Source organism: Poeciliopsis prolifica, unplaced genomic scaffold (assembly GCF_027474105.1).
Source record: "Poeciliopsis prolifica strain line A6 unplaced genomic scaffold, Auburn_PproV2 SCAFFOLD022, whole genome shotgun sequence".
Classification (NCBI taxonomy): domain Eukaryota; kingdom Metazoa; phylum Chordata; class Actinopteri; order Cyprinodontiformes; family Poeciliidae; genus Poeciliopsis; species Poeciliopsis prolifica.
Genome location: NW_026562397.1, coordinates 1,481,105 through 1,498,801, shown reverse-complemented (window position 1 = coordinate 1,498,801; position 17,697 = coordinate 1,481,105). Strand labels below are relative to the sequence as shown.

The 17,697-nt window shown below is 40.6% G+C and overlaps 2 protein-coding genes across 2 annotated transcripts in view; both read left to right on the top strand.

Annotated features, from left to right (window-relative positions):
* Positions 1-17,697, top strand: part of myo18ab (myosin XVIIIA b) — a 58,941-nt gene that overhangs the window by 18,419 nt on the left and 22,825 nt on the right. The window contains 15 exon segments of the mRNA XM_055045458.1: positions 5,365-5,452; positions 5,927-6,033; positions 6,767-6,943; positions 7,088-7,298; positions 8,642-8,784; positions 8,865-8,965; positions 9,610-9,673; positions 9,769-9,913; positions 11,192-11,356; positions 12,226-12,316; positions 13,446-13,638; positions 15,198-15,284; positions 16,033-16,174; positions 16,244-16,403; positions 16,925-17,111. Of these exon segments, the coding sequence (XP_054901433.1) occupies positions 5,365-5,452; positions 5,927-6,033; positions 6,767-6,943; positions 7,088-7,298; positions 8,642-8,784; positions 8,865-8,965; positions 9,610-9,673; positions 9,769-9,913; positions 11,192-11,356; positions 12,226-12,316; positions 13,446-13,638; positions 15,198-15,284; positions 16,033-16,174; positions 16,244-16,403; positions 16,925-17,111 (2,061 nt within the window).
* Positions 981-3,063, top strand: LOC129369814 (uncharacterized). Its single transcript, XM_055045456.1, has 2 exons — positions 981-1,004; positions 1,690-3,063. The coding sequence occupies exons 1-2, from the start codon at positions 990-992 to the stop codon at positions 2,815-2,817; spliced, it is 1,143 nt and encodes a 380-aa protein (XP_054901431.1). The 5' UTR covers positions 981-989; the 3' UTR covers positions 2,818-3,063.

Genomic DNA, 17,697 nt, shown 5'->3' with positions numbered 1-17,697 from the left:
GGATTCAATGACTGTTACTTAAAATAACATAATATTGGACATCTTTTCACACTAATCAGTCCATCCAGGATTGTTTTTATGGTTCTCTGCAATCAACATAACAGATTTTTTGGTGTTAATTTTGAAATATTTGAAATGATTTTTTACAATATTTGTTCTAATATATTATGTTAAATGTGACCTTTACTTAATTGCTCTATCAGTCGTGGACTATAAATTGCCATCAAGTAACAGCAGTCACTTGAACCCAAATGTTAAAAAGACGGTACATGGACTCCTATGGATTAACGTATCGATACTCATGGCTGAAAAATCGAGATCTTCCGAGGTTGGAAAAATTTAATTTGTATAATTATGCAGCCGTAATGACTCATACCTTTGTCTTTGTTTATATTTATCAACTTACGGATGTACAGTGTTAAACATAGAAAAGGGATCTGGAGATCATGGTAAAAATCAGGTTTTGACTTTTCTGACATGTAATTTAACTCTATATATTCTTTCCATGCATCCTGTTCTAGATCCTCCTTCTTCTCCTGTTCCATCTTGTCAGTCCCAATTAATGACAGCAGAACAACATGGCATTTTCATCTCGCTTCTCCTTCTGGGAGCAAAAGGAAAGTCTTACATAGAAATGTCATGAAACACACACTTTAACTGCATGCTAAACAACGTTTTACCTAGATAGTTAACATCTTTTTTCATAGCTCTCAACTATTTCAAAAAGTTTTTGCTTTTCTGACCTAATCTGCTGTGATCTTGCACTATGTTGAATTAAGTCACTAATAGTGTTCTGACTGCATCACTTGTATGTGTTGTAAATTTAAGGTAGAACACTGTATGTGAAGACAGAAAATAAATGGGTGTGGTGGCATCTTCGCATGTTTTGAGCTTGGCCCAGTTTATCACCACGACTTTCTTATAAGAAGAAGGTTTGATCTGGTTTCATTCTTTACATCAACACTTTCTAGATCAAAGAAGAGAACAAGATGGGAGGCAAAAGTGTAAGTAAATACTGCATAGTGCTTTTTAAAAGTTTCACATGGAAAATATAATTTTCCTAACTTTTGTCTAAGTTCATTTAGTCTCATGTCAATTAAAGTTTTTATTGGAGCTTTTGATGTTAGTCACTCAGATCAGTCTGAGCAGATCATTAAGTTAGACCTCTTGTATCATAAACTTTTTTTTGGTCATGTTTGTTTACTCCCCTCCTGCAACACGTACATTCACATACAGTGACATACAGTCACTTAGACTTTGATGATAAATGAAATATTGAAGCTTATTATAGCCACCATTGTGGTAAATTTATTCATGAAGGACATTTAAACTGTTTAAGTTAAATAGTAAAAGTAAGCAGCACCATCAGGCCAGCGAGAATTTAAGCTTCTACAATTTACTTAATTTTTTTTTAAAACACCGTTGTTGTTTTTTTTAACTTTATCTCAATCAGTTGGCATTGGCAAAGCTCTGCTAGTGAAGAAACAACCCCTAGACATGCCGAGTGACACATAAATCGTCCAAGAAATGGATAATGGCATTTGTTGCCGAGACTTTTAGTAGTCAATTTTTATCCACTTTATCAATTGCAGCCCTATCTATAACCAAGTGATAATTTGTCTGTTGGCTTAAAGGAGTTCCTTCCCAACATTTACACTTTTGCCTTCTGTATTTCTTCTTCATAATTAGTTGGAAGTTGACAGGCTGGCAAGCCAGGCTCAATCAGTCCCTGGTCTAGATCCTGGCAGATCGATATTCAGGACAAAAAGCCCTTCAACAGCTTCCTGGGATGAATCTGCTTCTCCTGCACGAGGTTCTTCCCCACCAATCGTCACAGTGCCTGTTAAAGTCGCTGAGCGCTTCAAAAGCTCGGAACCACCACTGAAGACGACATTTAAATTAAACAGATCTAAGCCTTCACAAGTCCAGGTGACAGAGGCAGCTAGCTCTGGGCATGGAAACAACGGAAACAATGGCAAACGCATTCTGAATGGTCTGAACAATGGTAATGTTGATCATTTGGACACCAGTACCAGCCAGATGGACCTTACAGATGAACAGAGGACAGCACAGAAAACGGAAGGAAATGTGGTTCCTCTTGTTACTAAAAATGTTGTGTCCATACAGGATGATGAGGCAAAGATACTAACCCAAAATTTACCCAAAACTAAAGAGGAAACCAAATTTAGACCAGAAGCAGTCAAAACAGTTCAAGGGCCAAGAACAGTTCCACTGACAAAGACAGTGCCAGCATTCTCCTTTAAACATGACATTATCAAAACAGAAAATAAAGCGGATATTCCACGAGCACGGACACATTTTATGGTCAGTGACAAAAGAAAAGGGCTTTGCTCACAAACCAGCAAGGAACAAGTAGAAAAAGTAGAGAAAGGGAAATCACATGAAGAGAAGAAGAAAAGTGAGCTAATGAAAACAAATCAGGAGTGTACAGAGGGTACAACCACCCAGGTGTTAAAGGATACAGATTATTTCACATGTTTAAAGAAGACTTCATCAGCTCCTATTGGCTTACCTCAGACTACTTCCAAAGTTACTTCCAGACATTCTTCTCTCCTTTCAGTTGGGGGATTTGTGGCACCTCCCAAGTCAGCTCCCCTGACTTCCCATACTGGTGTCACATCTGCCACCTCTTTGGCGACTCCTTGTAGCCCACCTGCCTTTAAATCCTCAGGCTTGCCTCCACTGCATTCTGCTCTTACAGCAAATCCCTCTCACCAAGCTGCAGAAAGTCAAGAAGAGTTCCAGTGGTCCCAATCAACATGTCTGACCTACGTATGTATGAGACCCTGGTGTTAGAAATGCATGGTCCAGTCAGTAGAAGTAGAGACTGATGATGCGCTTAATGTCTTTATGATTTACATTCGCAGATCAGAAGTGATGCATTTGTGACCTTGTTTCTTCTGAATTAACTCCTCATCTGATGTGTTTTTGTTTGAGACTAGTTTTGAATGTGCATAATTAAAGGTTAAAGGAAGGATTTATAGCTTCAATGTTTGACGAGAGCTGTGTTCACAAAGCCTTCTATTTAATATTAATCTTATTTTGTAGAGGAAGCGCATTGAATCTGAACTCTAGTTTTGTATTATATGTATATACTTGTGGTGCAATGTAGTTGTTGTTTGTTGACAAGCTCTGAATATTTTCCAGCTGACAGAAGGACAAACATTGCATGCACATTTTGTGCATGAAATCTTTCAATCAGTTGCATGGACTGGTTAGGTTTACCGTTTGACTAACTGTGCACTACCATTTTTGTTAAAGTGTTTGTGAGTACATTAGTGTAATGGTGAGGAGGCTTTCAATAACTTTTTCAACAACTGATTTGGTGTTTACATGTGGTATAAAACAGAGAGCCAGCAGGTTGGCTTTACTTCCATTTACAATAAGGCCAGGTATAAGCTGTAGTAGTGCAGATAAGAACTATAACTGGTTCTGTCTTCATTCCTGAACTTGGGTTGGCTTTTAATTTCTAAACCATATCAACTTTAATGTAATTCTAAGTTGCTTTGGTAGCTTCTTCCTTTTTTGCTTCCTTACAGCACATTGTGAATCATGCTGTAGAAAACATGAGCTTTATTGTCCAACTACGTTCTGAAACAACTTGAATGATTGTTGGTCAGTGTATTCCTAGTTTTATGAACACATATCTTTCATGCTAATGTAATATTCACCCAGTTGGACAGAGTCTGAGAGCAGGAAATGCTCACACACAACACTAATGATGTTACCCAAAATCCCAAGGGAGTGAAGAAATATGAACGTATCACATCTGATGTTATCACAGTATTTGCCATTGAAAGATTGTGTAATGTTGTACAGGTCTAGTCCAAGAGGTGTTCCACAAGCAGGTGTAAACAGTTCATTAGAGGTTGTGTCCTCATTAAGCTCTTTCTTTATGAAGTTTGAGAACTCCAAAGAACAACTCTGACAGATCATCAATAGAGCAGGGATTTAAATTAGGTACTCTACTATTGCTAATAGGATTAGCTAATAGTATCTAACACAGTGATGGTAGCTGAGCTATCATCAATAATCTGCCATCATGGATATCACTTATTAATAATCACAAAATAAACATCAAGCCTATAAACAGAATACTAAAAGGGACTGAATATTCTGTTCTTTGTGTGTGAAATGTTTGTGTTTTTTGGTGTTGAATTCTGACGCATAGAATGACGTTGTTGTCAATTGCTATGGCAACTTGTTTGTGGAGTGAGAAAACACAAGAATGAATTGTGTTCATTCTTTGCTTACAATTCAATGAAAAGGCTTTATTCTTCAAAGCCTTTTCTGCATAATTTCTTTCATTGCTGTGGCGCATTGTTCTGAATTAATACCTACATCTCCAGGTTTCATTCAGTTAATGGAATAATAACACAGCAGTGCAGCTATGGATGCCTTGCAAAAGAATAGTTTTTTAGCCCTCCAATAGTGTGCGCATGCGCAATATTTCTGGGTGGAAACAATAACATGCAAGGGGTCTATAATGTGCGTGTGTGCGTGTGTGTGTAGCATGTTGCCCATATATAACTGTGCTTTGACTTCTTAATGCTGCCAACACCTTCAGGAATCAGGGGAAGAGGATCTGTTTTCTCCTTTCCAGACGTCTCATGTCGCAGTTAAGAAACCTCCAGTGTGGCCTGGACCATGCCTGTCATAAAAGCTCCAGCTCATCACATGAATCTCAGTGCTGTGAACCCACTGTAATGCATGTTTTAGACGTTTCTCTACTTGAACACACCAGATTTTAATAGTGAAGGATGTCCTCAGCAAATCCTCCCTTTTGTCAGCCACTGATTTAAATCAGGAGTGTTGAAGCAGGGAAACATGGGAAACGAGCTGGGAACAGGTTTAAAGAGAATTGTTCTCCACTATGGCATGTACGTCCTCTGCTCTGTCCCTCCCTTTGCCTGCAAAATGCATGTTTTCAACAAGGTCCAACCTATTTGATGGAACATCACTAGTCACGATGTAAAGTTTGTGGATTCACATTCATAAATACGTCATTTTTCATTAACTTATTTTTGAGTGGTTTTTCTTATTTTGTGGCCTGGTGTGTTATTTCACAGGTGTTCTTCTTGCTTATGCTCACTGGTTAAGGTGATGTAAAGTTTGTGAACTGGGGTTCCAACGCAGCCACCCTCCCTCACATAGCCCTACAGCTGGTGTGTGTTTGGCCTGAAGTCTCACTCACTAGCTAACGTTCCCTCCAGGTTTTTTCTGTAACCTCCCAGCATGCACTGGGATTAAAGTGGATATTGCTAGTGACTTGAGACCACTCCAGTGTGATGATGAGCAGTTTTTGTCCCTTCTGTGTTAAACCTGACATCGTTGTGTTTTCAGGTGAAGACAGAGGAGCAGATTACAGCAGAGCAGGCCTGGTACGGATCAGAGAAGGTCTGGCTTGTTCACAAAGAGGGCTTCTCTCTTGGTGAGTAAGGGTTTGTAACTTCTATTAACACAAGTAACAAGTTAATCATTCTGCCAGCAAACAACCTCTCCTGTCTTGTTCCAGGTTCTTTGATTGGCCTAATTTTTTTACCTGAAGTTTAAAATTATCGCCCCCAAAAAATCCTTTTAGATGTGTCTCGTTCGTCAGATTCTAAATACTTACTGAAAATAACAACCTTTTAACAGGCATTAAGCATAATTTGCATTAAGCCCACATTTCTATAATAAAATCGTTTTTTGTAGGCCAGATGTAATACTCTAATATTAAAGTCATGCTTTCATCAACATGAGGCAGAAAATACTCCTTTTAAGAAAAATAACGCAGGTGTGAAAGTGTTATTCCTTGTGGATTTCATTTATACAGTATCATTGTTAATTACTGGAATAAATAAAGTTTTGACCAGTTTTTTCATTTTGAATATGACTGCATGTTTCCTGCACGTTATTCTCGCAGCCACTGTGCTGAAGACAGAGTGTGGCTCACTCCCTGAGGGAAAGGTGAAGATCAAGCTGGAGAATGATGGAACTATACTGGATGTGGATGAGGACGACATAGAAAAGGTGAGTACCACATGGATACAGCTGAGCACTGATGGTCACCAATCAGAATCTGACTTAAACAGCTTCTTTTCAAACTTACAATTCAAAGTTCAGTTGAGAATAAACTAGTAGCAAATGTTACCTGACCTTTTAAAAAAATATAGCTTCTAATTTTTAATAAGTATCCTAGGAAAATTGTTATCTTAAAAAAACAACTACAATCAGTTTGTGATGAGCAGGTTTATCTCCATGAGACTGTACTCGGATACTCGGGTCAGTGATCCTGTTCACTGCCCAGCAGAATCAGTCCATTGTTCTTCTGTGGAAGTCTGGCAGTGGTAAAACCTCCATCAGAACCTAACAAGAAGCCTTCTTTTTCAGGAGGAACAGGGAGTCCATTATTTTGACTTTGCTCAGAATTCCTCTTGGTTATTCATTTTTCAGATTGTCATGTGATGATTCATATAATATTTGACTGTCAACTGAACCCATATATTGTGTTCTGGTCACACTGAACCTCAGACTCTTGTCTTGTCTGACTCTTGCTGAGCTACCAGGACTCTCCCTGCTCAGATGAAGCCTGCTGTGCCTGAGTGGCCTAAACAAAGTTACAGAGTCTCAGATTACATCTGTATATAGTTTACTTTTTAAAACCCATTTTCCCAGAAACTGTAGTCTTTGACTGTGCTGAAGACAGTCATAGTTTTAGTACTATGACTGTGAGTTTTGTCATGGTATTTGTATGCGTGTGCAGGCCAATCCACCAACATATGATCGCTCAGAGGACCTGGCTTCGCTCGTTTACCTAAATGAGTCCAGCATGATGCACTGCCTGAGGCAGCGCTATGGAGGAAACCTCATCCACTCCTTTGCTGGACCCAACATGGTCGTTATCAACCCTCTCAGTACACCGTCTATGTATTCTGAGAAGGTGAGTGGAGACTACAGGTGCTACAACTGGTAACAAAGCAACAGAACAGGACAGTTTACAATGTGACATGTTTATCTGTATTAGCATTGGCTTCAGTTTACTTTAAATGTTTTTTCTGGTTATTCCTGCCCTTCATGCCAACAGGTCATGCACATGTTCAAAGGCTGTCGGAGGGAGGACACTGCCCCTCACATCTATGCTGTGGCCCAGTCAGCCTACCGCAACCTGCTCACTACCCAGCAGGATCAGTCCATTGTGCTTCTGGGGAAGTCTGGCAGCGGTAAAACCACCAACTGCCAGCATCTGGTCCAGTACCTGGTCTCTATAGCTGGAAGCACGGGCAAGATCTTCTCTGGTAACCCATCCTCAAGAAGAAATAATAGACATTAACCAAACTTAGAAATGAGGAGATGCTTTCATCAAATCTGATCCGACTGTGGTTGCTCACTGACTGGAAGTATCAGTCGCTGTATCACAGATTAAATTAATTACAGAAATCAAAAGTGCGCTGTAATAAAAATAAAACCTCCAACATCTGCAGCAGCGAACAGGCGAAGAGAGGAGACCTGTGCTGACTGCAGGTTGTAAATAATTTTATTGACCTAATTTTAAATAGTTTAAACAGTTACAAGAACATACTCTTGCTTTTTTTCTTCTGGCAATATGCGCAGTACAATGTGTGCTAACGCAGCGCAACATCGACTCATAATCCCTCTGTACTGTACAAAAATATAACATAAATATTATACAGTTATCAAAAATAGAAAAATCAAACTCCAGATGTGGAAATAGAAGGAATAGGAAGACTGGTTACTAAACACCATGGTCAGAACATTTATATTTTGCAACACATGCAGAACTTGAATTAGTTACTTTAAATTGTTGAATTATTTGAATTAAACCAGAATAAAGATGAATAAGTTCTATGTTCATAGATCTGCTCATTGCCGTTCAGTGATTTGGAGGTGACAGATGTCTAGCTCCAACCCTTAACCATTTGACTCTTCCTCCCAGAAACACTTGAGTCATTGTTGCTTTCTGATCTATATAGCTTAATAAATGTAATTCCAGCCCTTCATTAGAATCAGCTCTGTCCTCTGCATCACTCCACCTGGCTTCTTCCTCCAAAACTGCAGATAAATCGTTCAAATCTTTAAGCTTTGATTTACCATAAGATGACGCCCCCATTGGATCCAATTACTACAGACAAAATTGTGAACTATGCAATGCCATACAATGTACAGTACTCTGCGTAAAATATTTATTATAAAAAAGCAATGTACAGAATGAAAGCACAGTAGGTCATCTTGCTAATGATGTCTTGGTTCTATTGTGTCACTGTCTCTTTTAACCTAAACCTACCAGGGGTGTGAATGATCTGGGGATTAACTGTATCTAATGATTGTAACTCCATAGAGAATGACCCCCAGCTGGGATTAGAGTGATAGTCCACAGTAGAGCCCAGATTTTCTGAGTGGAGGTTCGACCTCTCCAACCAGAGACTGAAGGAAGTTCCTGGCCTAACAGAAACTAGTTATCAATTATTTCAAAGTGATGCTGTAACATTCAAAGTACCTTCTTTAGTTCAGCAGGTAGACAAAGTGTTTACATTGTTAGAGCAGAACTGAAGCTTCTCTTTAAATGACTGCCATGGAATGAGGGATGGGAATTAATCCTCTCCATCTCCAATTGAAACAGCTGAGAAGTGGCAGGCGGTCTACACAATACTAGAGGCCTTTGGCAACTGCTCCACAACCATGAACATGAACGCCAGCCGCTTCTCTCATGTTGTGTCCCTGGACTTTGATCAGGCTGGACAGGTGGCTTCTGCCTCCATCCAGGTAACAAAGCTGTCAGATGGTTTTAATGCCCCCTGATCACAATATTTAATTTAATACTAAAGTTGTCTCCTCTTATTTAGACCATGCTGCTGGACAAACTGAGGGTGAGCAGAAGACCTGAAGCAGAGTCTACCTTCAATGTGTTTTACTATGTGATGGCTGGAGCTGACAGCACTCTGAGGTGATGATGCTGACTTACTGTTAGCCTGTTCTTTGATCAGTTTTGTTTGTTTTGACTTACAAACAAAACTGTTTGTAAGTGATCCTAAGCAGTTCCTCTGCTTAGGATCACGTTTATCTCAGCCTTACTGAAAATCCTGGGGTGTAGGATTTTGTGGACTTGGATACAAACCTGTAAAACGCTGTGATCTTCACTTTATGGATTTAAATGATGGGTTTGCAACTTTCTGTAAAGTTACAGAAGTCATGTCAGAAGTTAAAGTTAACAAGAAATGAAGAGGTGGCAAAAATGAAGAGATGATCAAGTAGATGGTGTTTAAATTCAGCCAATAAGACATTTTTGATGTAAAGATTGATGGGTTTACTGATCCTTGGGGGACACCTGTGGTAGACTTGAGGTAAATGTGGCTGCTGTTCCACTCCTGGAAGCACTGGCAGCTGTCTTAAATGTTTTCCACTTGTAAATAATCCAGTCCTGGAAAAACTCCAACTGTCATGAAGATGGAGCGCTGGCTTCCATTACTTCCTTTCTGATAGCTCAGTAGCGACACCCAGTGGTTCACTGTTGTTTAACAGGGAGAGTGAACATGAAGTTTCATGTCTAAGGCCAATAGGAGCTCACTGTGTGTCTGACCTTCCTCTTAGAACCGAGTTGCACCTTAACCAGCTGAATGAAAGCAGTGCTTTTGGGATTCACTCACATTCCAAGGTAAATGGCTGCTTACCTTTTTCATTGCTGGCTCCCCCAGCACATGTGCCATCCCACTAAGCAATCTGGGACATTTGATCCGATGTGGTTTTCAGACTGAAGACAAGCAGAGGGCCGTGCAGCAGTTCACCAAGCTGCAGGCGGCTATGAAGGTGCTGGGCATTTCTGTGGAGGAACAGAGGGCTCTCTGGCTTATTCTGGGAGCCATTTATCACTTAGGGGCCGCAGGAGCCACTAAAGGTAGGAACGTCCACCTCTCCATCTTTAAATACGCCACATTTTCATTAGTAGGATGTTCTATTGCTTTCATCTCTGCTACCACAGGGAACATGTGTGATCAACTAACGCTTGCAGTGTTTCAGTGGCTTTTCAGGGTTGTTCATGGCTCCTGGTAGTTTTTGTTGGTTGGTTCTCATGAATAATTGCATCCATAAACTGTTTTGTCTAACTTCTTCTCTTTACTTGCATGTTTGCATGCTGCGTCCTATCAAATGCAGATGAAGACGAAGGTAATGGAATGAGTATTTTCCTCTTACAACAGTTGGTTTTAGAGTCTGTATGTTTGCTTTTTCTGCCCTGATTCCCTCCTCATTTTGTCCAAACCTTCATTTGTTTGCATTATCATCACCATCCTCCTCCTCTGCTTTTCCTTCTATCTAGTGTTTTGTGTGTTTCTGTCATGTCAGCCCTTCTGGGCAGCAGCAGATCATGACTTTTCCACCCCTCTAGTGACTGTTTATTGCAGCTCTTTATTTAGCCTGTCTCTAAAGAAGTGGGATAAAATGGACACCTTGTTGCTTCCTGTATTAACTTTTAAACTATTAACTTTTAAACTTTGTACTTCATGGATCTGCCTCAGAGGAGGAGGATAAGGTTCATCATCCTGCTGTAGCCTCCACCAGATTAAACCAGTCAGGTTTTAGCAGTATTCCTCACCCCAACACTAGCAGAAATATGTACATTTTCTGGATGTTCCATCCTGTGGTAGTCACCAACAGTCTTTGGTAAATTTCTATTAGGATACTGGAGAAATCTGGATGAAGGCATTGGACATAGCTAAAATCCCTGGCAAACTCTGCTGCCGAGGATCCATGTGTTCATCTGTTTGTAGATGTGAGTGGAGATGATGGCCCATTTATAGTGGGTCATCCTTTAGAAGGCAACCTGCAACAGAACAGGATAGGACAGAAGAACAACAACCAGTCTAGGTTATAGTCATAGAAGCTCAGCTTATGGTTGAATTTTTAAAGATCTATCCATGATTTCATCTCTTCATGTTCCAGAAGTCTCTAGAGTAATCCTGTCCTCTTGAGGTTAACACATTCCTGATTTTGTGTTTGTTGGCATCTGCTGGCAGGGCAAAGTTACCAATTCAACAGAAGTCTAACAGTAGCAGGAAGTCTATTAGACCAGTCTTATGTTTCCTTTTCATTATCTTTGCTGTTACATTTTATGTTCACCATATTCGTCTTTATTGTTACTGATTTTAAGGCTTTAGAAATACTTGTGTTTTTTCAGCAGGACGCAGGCAGTTTGCCCACCATGAATGGGCTCAAAAGGCAGCCTATCTACTGGGCTGCACCCTGGATGAGCTGTCCTCTCTGATCTTTAAGAACCAGACCCGGGGAATGCAGCCGCTGTTCAGAGGGGGCCCGGATGATGCTGGTACAGGCGACAACTTAGGTAAACCACCAGCTTTAAAGCCTGGAGCTGTCTTGGATGCTGACTTCTTGTCAGATAGGTGTTTAATTCTTGAAATGGTTTACACTAGTGTTGGACCAATTGCAATTTTCTGGCCGATCACTTATAGCCAATCTTTAAAAAGCCTGACCTGCCAATTCCGAGTTTGGCCAATACTATTGTTTTTTTGTCTGAAATTGAGATTTAAATTTTTAGAAAGTCACTGAGTTGGCAACAGTGAGGTGACTATTGTTAACTGCAAACTCGCAGACATGACCTGTTGTGTATCAGTCAAACCTCTCTGATGGCAGAGCAAAAGAGGACAGTGATTGATTTTTAGATCTTTGGTGAGGCAAGTAAGATCTGGGAATAATATCATCTTCACATGTAAGTATCGGCCAATTACCAATCTCCCAAAATTCAGAAAATCGGCTCCGATAAATCGGTGCTCTCCTAGTTTGCACTTCGTCTGTCTACCATAAATAAAGCTTATAAATAAAATTAGAGAGGAGCAAAAAACACTTCCATGAATGTGTCTGCTTCCATTCCTTGGCTAGAGAATAAACTATATAATTCACACACATAATAACTTGCGTTATCTACAATTTTATGGAGAGCATTATATATTCAGCATGGTACATTTAAGTCTCGATAACATTCAGTGATGATCAAAAATTCCCTCTGTATAGAACTATAGTTCTACATCTGTGTTTATATTTAGGAAGCACTGAGATTTCTTTTTGCTATATGTTTATTATTAATGAGCCAAATGATAAAACAGTCGACCCTGATTCAGCCGAGTGACACTGCTGGTAGTTCGGTTCTGGTTCTGGCTCTAAGCTGTCGTGACCCCTGCCCCCTTTGTCTCATAGGCTCTAAATTCACAGCTCTGGAATGTTTGGAGTCCATGGCATCAGGACTGTACTCAGAGGTCTTCACAGTGGTCATCTCTCTCATAAACAGGTGAAATATTTTCATTGTCCCTGCAGCTACTGGCCAAAAGCCTCTGATTGACACAATCTTTTCTACAAACCTAGTTTTTTCATAGTTTTTGTTTTTATTTATTACTAAGGTTTCTTTTTGGGGTTGAGTTTTGTGATAACTGTGTGTTGACATCAACGCATACTCTGATGTTTTCTCTTACTGTCTTGAGTCTGCTCAAGACGATGATTTAATTGCTTTAATTTGTGAATTGGTCCTTGAGATTTTAATTGGAGATATAAATGGATTTTAAATAAATTATTATTAATTTGTGTATGGCAGCAAAGAGGACCATAAATCCTCATCAGTCCTCCAAATGTATGAGGACCAAGGTTGTGAGGACTGCTTGGTTAGGGTCTCTTGCATTCTTGATTTGGTGAAAGTAAAGCAATCATGTTCTACAGTAAATGGTCTACCTGTCTTACTTTTTACTTTCTTTAAAAATCTGGTCATTTTTTCATGTTAGTGTTCGATCAGTTTGTTCAATGTATTCAAAATTTTCTGACAGGGCCCCCCCAGTTAATATTTACAGTAAAAAGCAGCATCAACTCTATCTGTCTTATGTGTGACTTAAGAAAAAAACTCTGTCAGGATGCGGTCAGGATAGTGAGCAGAGGGGGGCGGATCCAATGGGCTCTGTTGGGCTTAGTTTGATTTGTCAAAATTATAAAAACAGATTTGTACTCTTGTAGATGGTAAACATGGATTCAATCTTTGTCTGATGGATCAGTTTGCTCTTTGCATTCTTTATTTTCTGGCTGTCTTTGTTTCTGGTTAATATTTAAAAGCATCAGCAGAGATTTTCCGAAATTTTTAAATTTGTAATTTAAACTTTGAAATGGTTTATAGCTCTGACTTCATGACATAAACTTGTCAAAAAACCTTAAAAACTTTAACTTGTATCGAGACCTGGAATGTGACTTAATTCTTTGGTGTTTAGACTTGAAGCGTATTTGTGACCTGTTAAACAATGACTTCTGAACAATAATTGAGTTATTTCCATGTTTGCCCCTCTGTTCCCCTGCCCTGTCTTTCGACCCTATTTTTGTCAAGAAATGTTCTGTTGTTCTCTCTTGATATTCCCTCATCATCATCAAATCTTTGTTCTAAGGGCTCTGAAGTCCAGCCAGCACTCCCTCTGCTCCATTCTGATCGTGGACACGCCGGGTTTCCAGAACCCTCGCCTAGCTCAGCAGCAAAGAGGAGCTACATTTGAGGAGCTCTGCCATAACTACACCCAGGAGAGGCTGCAGACTCTGTTTCATGAACGGACTTTTGTCCAGGAATTGGAAAGATATAAGGAGGTGCACCTGTACAGCGAGCATGGCATTATACACACAATCAAAAACATGCACATACTGATAAAAGAACTTCAGCACTATGTCTATACCTCTGAAGAAATTATTTCATTTGGGCAAAACTTGTCCCACATCCAGACCAGAGATTGCTATGGAAACGACAGGATTAATCAGCAGTCGGCACACCTGTGCATTACCAGTGATGTGATGGTGTCACACTAGCGGTTTCTGTAGCATCTGACAGTCAGAACAGTTAATGAAGGTTTCCATCAGAGGGTCCCAGTAGACATTTCAGGTATCTGACAGTAGGACCAAACCAGAGGTCGCCAAAGATCGCATTGTGGCTTTGTAAAGTCAGGCGGTTGATGATGCAGCTGGTGGTTTTTCCAACATGGTGCAGGTTGACACCTGGTGTGTGTGGTTGATTCATTGATTCATCAGTTTGCCTAACTTGCTGGGGCAGGGGCGAAGTTTTGAGGAGGGTCTGGGAGGGCAGACCCTCCTCTTTAGGCAGTAAAGGACTTCAGGGATCCAAGCCCTTCTGATGAAAGCTGGAGAAGGCAGGGCCTCTCCTGAGGAGCACAGTATTTATATAACCCTATAACCATGACTTCATGGTTTTAGGCTGTTTATAGTTTAGGCTTACCGTGGAGCTGCCTGCAAGAGCACCTTACAAATCATCCAGTTTGCGTAAGTGACAGTGTTGCAAAGATCCGGAGGTGGCTGCAACATGCTGCTCGTGCGGCAGGGTTGGCACTTGCCACTGCGTGCCCTTATACTGCGCGCTGCTGCAAGCTCGGCTCAACACGTCAACAATAAACCTAGCTTCTGCAGTTGCTAGCTGCTCCAGGTTCTGAGTTTAAATTAAGTGTCAAAATGATCCAATTGCTATCCATGGTGCTGAACAGCTTTGAATTTGTGTTGTTTCATTATTAGGGAGCACCTAACCTCATGTTTCTGTAGTTCTCTTGGTTTGTTGTACTTCATGTCTGTTTGATGGAAAACAGAATACAGAATGACATAGTTGCTCTCTGTGGTGCCAAAGCTTGTTAGCCCTGCTGTTGTGGGCATGTCTATGTTGCAAAATTATATTAACATGAGCTTTATTATTTGGGTATGAAGGGCCCGGTCTTTAGCCCTGCCCAGGGCCAACGCTGATTTGTTCTGCTTGTGTGCTGGGGTTATTACTTAATATGACCACCAAAGCAACAGTTGGTTATTATGAGCATGATATTTGCTGTACCCTACATGTACATAAGATGGCATGTAATCATTTTCCGATAATTAATATTTTGTGGAAATATCTACATTCCAAGGCCTTCTATACATCTGCATTATTTTGTGTGCAGTACTTGGGTTTCTGGATTTAAACCCAAATACTGCACATCTGCACCATGTCTAAGTAAACTATTGACTTAATGCTGAACATTTTTTCGGTGAGTGCACAGTTGGTTCAGTTCTCTTTCTCTGTCTCTTACTGCCCGAGCTGCGTAGCGTCACTCGATGATTCCTGTGTGAATGTGATGTAGCTCACTAACCTCAGCTGTTATCCTCCCTGCTTCTAGGAAAACATAGAGCTTGTTTTAGATGACGTAGAGTCCAGTTCCTCCCTGTCTATAGCTGCTATTGATCAAGCCCCTCCACAAGCTCTGGTAAGTACATCTCACGAGTGTATGATGGTGTTATATGGAGGCATTCTGGGAATTTGGGGGTAGAGCTTTTTCTACCACACAGTTCTTTAGAGGGCTCGGGCTCGACCCAGTTCTGGTTTGTTCTTCCAGCAGCCCAGATCAAAGGCAGGGCTATGAAACACCTAATTCCTTCATGGTGGTTTGATCCTACCTGCTTTATTCTGTTTTAGTAATTGTGAGCACTTTCAGTCCTGATCAGCTGATCTCTAATAATCACCAGCAGATGGAAAGTTAGAGTTAAACAATTTTCAGAACAGAATAATAATAAAAAAGATGCTTTAGGGGCATTTGTGTTCAGCGCTGTAAAGAGCCCCAGTTGACTCTGATTCAGTCCAATAGTCTTCTTGCTGTACGCTTCCTATAACTTGATGCAGATCTAAATAAAAATATTTGATAGGACTAATTCAGCTGTGTTTTTATGTACTGTGGAGAGGATACAAACAGTTAATGTCCTAGTTGTAACTAAAGCTGTTATGTATAAAAGTCTGCAAAAGAGCATCAGCAAACTTGTTTCAGATTGTAGAAGTCTGCTTAGATCTGGACTTTGTTCGGAACAGTCATTAGCTGGACCGGACAGTCACAATGTCCTCTTTCTTCACACAACGTTGGTGAGAGGAAAACATCCATTCCTCTCTTTGCTCTGTCCTCAGGATTCTATGAGCTGAGACGAAAGAAGTCATAGTTGAGTTTCCCTCTGTGCTCCCTGCAGGTTCGTTCTCTGGCCCGAATGGAAGAGGCTCGAGGCCTTTTGTGGCTGATGGAGGAGGAGGGGGTTAAACCTGGAGGATCAGAGGAGCTCATGCTGGAGAGACTCTTTAGCTACTTTAGTTCTGGTCTGGGAGAAAACAAAGGTCATCTTCTGCCTCCTAATCTAGGATTCCACAGATTATAAAAACTGACCAGTGTCATTTTTACTGCAGAAGCCAGTCTGTTACTGCGAGGGGAGAAGTCTCACCTTTTCCTTCTGGGCCACAGCCATGGAACGGACTGGGTGGAGTACAACGTTCAGGGCTGGCTGGGCCATGCTAAGAACAATCCTGCAGCCCAGAGTGCTGCCACTCTGCTCCAAGACTCTCAGAAGTACGGCCTTCCTCAGCAAACACTCCCACAATGTCTGGTTTATCAAGAAATATGTGCTGAGTAGAGAGAGTTGGTTACCAGAATTACAATAATGCTGCTGAGCTCTTCCCTAGATGGATGGATTTCACTTTCCATTCATGAGTAAAAGCAGTGAAAATTGTATTTTACACTCCATTAATGATCTAATGTAAGTAATGGTAGCTTGTAAAAGTGCTGACTGGAAAACAATGACTAAAGGTTCCATCTGGTTTTCTGCCTGATTAATCAGCCATCCTGAGATGCCTAGAGTATCTCACACCTCCCGGTTATGAGCCTGTAGCTCCAAGGGGAGTCTAATGTTAAATTACACGTGTTCATCATCTAGAACAACTTTAGGAGCATTTTAACCTACACTTACCTTACAATATCCTCATAAGCTGAAACAGGTAAATATCAGCAGAACAGATCAAGTAGAAAGTCAGCGCTTCAACCTCCTAGCGATGCACATGATTGCAAATGACAGCCGTGTTTTTGTGACCAAGGAAGAACATCAGTGGTCTGTTCCTGGGCCGGTCCAGCGGGGCCACAGTGCTGTCGGGCTCCATCGCTGGCCTGGAGGGCAGCTCTCAGCTAGCTCTGCGCCGCGCCACCAGCATGAGGAAAACTTTCACCACAGGAGTCGCTGCTGTCAAGAAGAAGAGTCACTGCATCCAGGTCAAACTCCAAGTGGTGAGTTAATGAAATGGCACAAGACACAGAGCGGTTATTAGGCAGAAATTCTTTACATCCACATGTGTTTTGCTCACATGGAAGCAACCAACAAGCTGAAATCATAAATTACTTAAACAAACAGGGAATGCAGAAATAGTAAATCCCAGACTTCTTCAGACCCAAATTCAATTCATTTCACTTCAACTTATTTATATTTTCACGTTTCTATATATTCACATATTCACCTGACACTCAACATTCCTTTTCTCTGTCATTGTTGAGAAGGATGTAAATAATAATAAACATGTTTTTCTTATGAAAGTGTAAATAAAAACAGATTAATTATTTTCTCAAACCTCCTTTTAAATGTCTTTTATCATTTAAAAAGAGATTCCTGCCTCATTTCTTAGAAGAAATTATAGTCTTGGCTGAATAAAATCTGTTTGAATCTGAATCTGTCAGCGGGGTTGACTTAACCCACAAGCTGTGTGCAGACTTTCCAATTGCTTCTGTGTTGTAAGGAACATGTTAGTCACTCTCAACATAGTGAAGCTGCACCTGACTAATGGAGAAGAAGCTCTAGTAGGTCACAGCAAAGGAAAAC